At 46.3% G+C, this 4,469-nt stretch overlaps 1 protein-coding gene across 1 annotated transcript; it reads left to right on the forward strand.

Annotated features, from left to right (window-relative positions):
- Window positions 1–4,125, forward strand: LOC311120118 (transient receptor potential cation channel subfamily V member 6-like; the record flags this gene model as incomplete). Its single annotated transcript, XM_084157814.1, is given in 16 exon segments — window positions 1–131; window positions 698–918; window positions 1,030–1,170; window positions 1,256–1,354; window positions 1,447–1,622; window positions 1,708–1,854; window positions 1,940–2,019; window positions 2,118–2,253; window positions 2,365–2,451; window positions 2,559–2,635; window positions 2,751–2,916; window positions 3,049–3,061; window positions 3,064–3,114; window positions 3,229–3,497; window positions 3,681–3,787; window positions 3,915–4,125. Coding segments are annotated over 16 exon segments (2,112 nt in total).
- Between the last annotated feature and the right edge of the window lie 344 nt (window positions 4,126–4,469).

The following is a 4,469-nucleotide window of genomic DNA, read 5'->3' on the forward strand; positions in this document are numbered from 1 at the left end:
ATGGCCCCGCCCTTGGCAAGATCTGCTCCAGGTGAGCTCAGCCATTGGTGGAGCCAGCTTAGGTTCCGCCTCCAGAACAGGAAGGGGTGGAAAGAGATGCTGGATGAAACTTTTTTGTTGCAGAACAAAAGGTGAGTTTCCTATTGGTAAAAAAGAACAGCTACTGTCAAGTATTGGTTGATATTATGCTGCATTCATAACAAGTACATTATGTTTTGTTGTTGCATTTAACTGCCGAAAATGTTGTTATCGAGGTCATTTGTTAAGTATCCCATTGGTCAAAAACGGGTTGAATCAACGTTGTTTCCTCGTCATTTCAACCCAAAAAATATATGTGAAAACGTATTGTATTTGGAAAAAGTCATCAACATCAGGGCATGTTGTCTTTTTTTCTCCTAACTTTTAACCTAAACCAAATGACATAGAGAAATGTTCTGTTGATTTCACGTTGAATTCACAATAGTTGACAACTCAACCAAATGTAAATCAAAATAAGACGTTGAACTGATCTCTGTGCCCAGTGGGATGTGACATCAGAGCTCAGCATGTGGGAGAAGTCTGAGCTCAGAGATGATAGACAGTTTCCCACTAGTAATTACCAGCTGGAGGGGCGTTCAAGTGGATTTGCTGATATTTACGAGATGTTCTGAACGCAGCATTAGATTTCTAACTTGCAAACACACTCTCTCTCCCATAGAACAAACGACGTCCCTCTCTTCTTTGCCGCCAAAGAGAACAGTGCAGGTTGCATTAAGAAACTTCTGGACTGTGCGTCCACTAATATCTTTGAGAGAGATGCTCTGGGGGAGACCGCGCTGCATGTGGCAGTTATGAATGATAACATGGAAGCTGCTGTAGCTCTGATGGACGGAGCACCTGAACTCATCAATGAGCCCATGACCTCTGACCTCTTCCTTGGTACACACTCTCACACACAATGAACAAACACACACTATAACATCATAAAACTCACATAGATATTCAATCACGCAATCATACATTCTCTCTCTCTTACTCGCTCTCAATCAGGCATGACACCTCTCCACGTTGCCGTGGTGAATCAGAACGTTAACCTGGTCCGCAGTCTGATTGGTCGAGGGGCGGATGTGGCCACGCCCAGAGTCACAGGCCTGTACTTCAGGAAGAGAAGAGGCGGGCTGCTCTACTATGGTAAAATGACTATTTGTGGTCTGTAAGGAGAAAATAAATGCATTTTGGGAAATGTGGTTGTTTGATGCCGTTTGCTTTACTTTAGGTGAGCACATCCTGGCATTTGCGGCCTGTGTGGGGAATCAGGACATCATCTCCATGGTGATCAACGCAGGAGCCAGCACCAGGGCCCAGGACTCCAATGGTATGAAACACTTCTCTTTCTTCTCCTCGTCCTCCTCCTCTTCTCTCTTCTCCTTTTTTCAGCAGTTGAATATCTCCCTCTCTCCCCCCTAGGTAACACAGTGCTCCACATCCTGGTCCTGCAGCCCAATAAGACTATAGCATGCATGACATTGGATCTGCTGTTGGCACGCGACGTTGAGCTGGACCAGGCTGTGCCACTGGACATGGTGACCAACTACCGTGGCTTAACGCCCTTCAAACTGGCTGCCAAGGAGGGCAACCTTGTGGTGAGGAAGGATAGGGGGATATAAAGAGAGGGACAGTGGGGAACATGGGAGCAGTAAAACTATATATAAATACTGTCTCTCTCAGGCATTCCAGCACCTGGTCAATCGGAGGCGAGTCGTCCAATGGAACCTTGGACCGCTGTCCTCTAACCTCTATGACCTCACAGAGATCGACTCCTGGGCCGACAACCTCTCTGTGCTGGAGCTCATCGTGGGCAGCCAGAAGAGAGAGGTACAGTACAGTACAGTACACAAACATGATACAGTGTAATATACACTATAGGGAAACTGATGATGATGATGATCTCCTCCCTCAGGCAAGGAGGATCCTGGAAGTGACTCCTGTTAGGCAGTTGGTCAGTCTCAAGTGGAACCTCTATGGAAAACACTACTTTAGGTAACAACACATACAGTGATCATGTTCTGATGTGTTTGAGATTCTGTCATTTGTTTATTTCTAATGTTGTTTTAACGTTGTTATTGTGTTGTGTACAGGTTGTTGCTGCTGCTGTACGTCCTGTACATTGGGATCTTCACTCTGTGTTGTGTGTGTCGTCCTCTAAAGGACGCTCCAGAGAATTACACTGTATCTGACATGGACAAAACCATCCGCGTGCAGAAAACTCTGAAGGTGGGGGAGACATGAAGGCCCCTTCATATGACAGCCTGTGTGCAAATCCACAATCAAAGGTGTTCATATTAACCCTTTGTGATCCACGTGCCTTGTTCTCTGTCCCTGTAGGAGAGTTATGTGACCTATGGGGACAACTTGCGTCTGGCAGGAGAGATGATCAGTGTCCTGGGTGCCCTGGTTATTCTGCTACTGGAGGTAAAATATACATAATCCAGTAGTTTTACATTTCACTTATATTTACACTGTAGATTAGATCAGATTATTGGCTGTCAATATAATCTGTGTTATTCCCAATCCCTAAGATCCCAGATATGCTGAGAGTGGGGGCCAAGCATTACTTTGGACAGATGGCCCTGGGGGGACCCTTCCATGTCATTCTGTACGTCAACCTTGGTGCCTTTGTATCATTTATTACCTGCCTAGTGATGTTATTATTATGTCATGTCTATGTAGCATTTATAACCTGTGTAATAACCTGTGTGTTTCCTCCCCAGTATTGCCTATGCGATCCTGGTGGTGCTGCTGTGTGTGTTCAGGGTCAGTGGGGTGCAGGGGGAGGCAGTTGTCATGGCTGTGTGTCTGGTGTTGGGCTGGAGTAACGTCATGTTCTTCGCCCGAGGCTTTCAGATGCTGGGGCCTTATGTCATCATGATACAGAAGGTATGTAAGGGCAGCAGACACACACACACACACACACACAAGCATTTGCATGACGTTACTGTAGAATGTACTGTTTTGCTGTTTTGATTCCCATATTAAACTGTTGTGGCGTTTTGTCTAATTTCCTCCTAGATTATATTTGGAGACCTACCAAGTTCATGTGGCTGAGCTTCATCATGCTCATGGGGTTTTCCACCTGTAAGTACATTCTGTTTAAGAGAAACTCAAAAACCATATTAATAGTACAAATATATTAAAGCAAATAGAATTCCTATTTTTATTTGCCAGTTATTCTCTTTCCCTCTCTCTCAGCCCTGTGGATGGTGTACATGACTCAGGACCCAGACTCTCTGCCTGCGTACCACTCCTTCCCCATCACTCTGTTCTCTCTGTTTGAGCTGAGTGTGGGTCTGATAGACCTGCCAGTGGACAACACCATCATAACACCCCCTATTGTCCATGTGCTGCACTGCACCTTCTCTGTGGTCGCCCACTTACTGCTGCTCAACCTGCTCACAGCCATGATGAGTGATACACAATGGAGAGTAGCCCAGGAGAGGGACGAGCTCTGGAGGACACAGGTGTGCCACACACACACATTTTGACACACACACATGCACACACACACTCAGGAACACACACACATAGTCTCTCCTACATACGCCATACAAATAGCTTAAAACCATGATTAGAGTGTATACAGCATCCCAATCAGTGCCATGTTAATGATCGTTATGTCCTCTGTCCCTGCTCACTGTGTGTAGGTGGTGGCCACTACCCTGATGTTGGAGAGGAGGTTGCCCCGCTGCCTGTGGCCCCGGCTGGGGGTATGTGGCCTGCTCTACGGCCTGGGGGAGCGGTGGTACCTCCGGTAAGACAACAACACTCCTATTACTGTACTCTCTGTTTTAGGTGTGGTGGTGTTAACAGTGTTTCCCCATCCCCATCATATACAGGCTTTATATTATAATGACTCTCATACTCTGTCTCCGTTGCAGGGTTGAGGATCGCAAAGACCCACTGGTGCAAAAGATGCGTCGCTACATCCAAGCCTTCTCTACGGATGAGGACCAGAGCAAGGAGCGGGAGGAGGCGGAGAAAGGACCTGGAAACAGGAAGTCTCTGGCATTCTGGCAGATGATTCGCCACAGCGCTCTGGGTTTAGACATGGAACAGGAAGAGCCTGAGGATGACCTGGAAGTAAGATAGGGCTGAGGTTTAAGACAGCAAAACAGTTCATTATATTGTTATTATATAATATATGTGTGATGCAATCATGAATGCAGAGGCGTCATGCCCATAGGGGGCACAAGGGCAGGTGCCCCCGCCCTCATATACTCCCTAGTAAGTGGTTCCTTCCTAGGTGCACCACTGAGCAAAGATATGTGTGAAGACAGTATCATGAGTGGAGGAGGAGAGAGAATGTCGAGTGACACATAGCATTTCATTTGATTTTAGCTGCCGGTGATGGGCGGGACTGTTTGTAAATTAATTTGATCAAGCTATGTTGATTCCTTCTTGATGAATAAATAAAACGAGCAATAAAGAAGTGC

This window comes from Coregonus lavaretus (genome assembly GCF_964263955.1).
Source record: "Coregonus lavaretus genome assembly, chromosome: 3".
NCBI lineage: Eukaryota > Metazoa > Chordata > Actinopteri > Salmoniformes > Salmonidae > Coregonus > Coregonus lavaretus.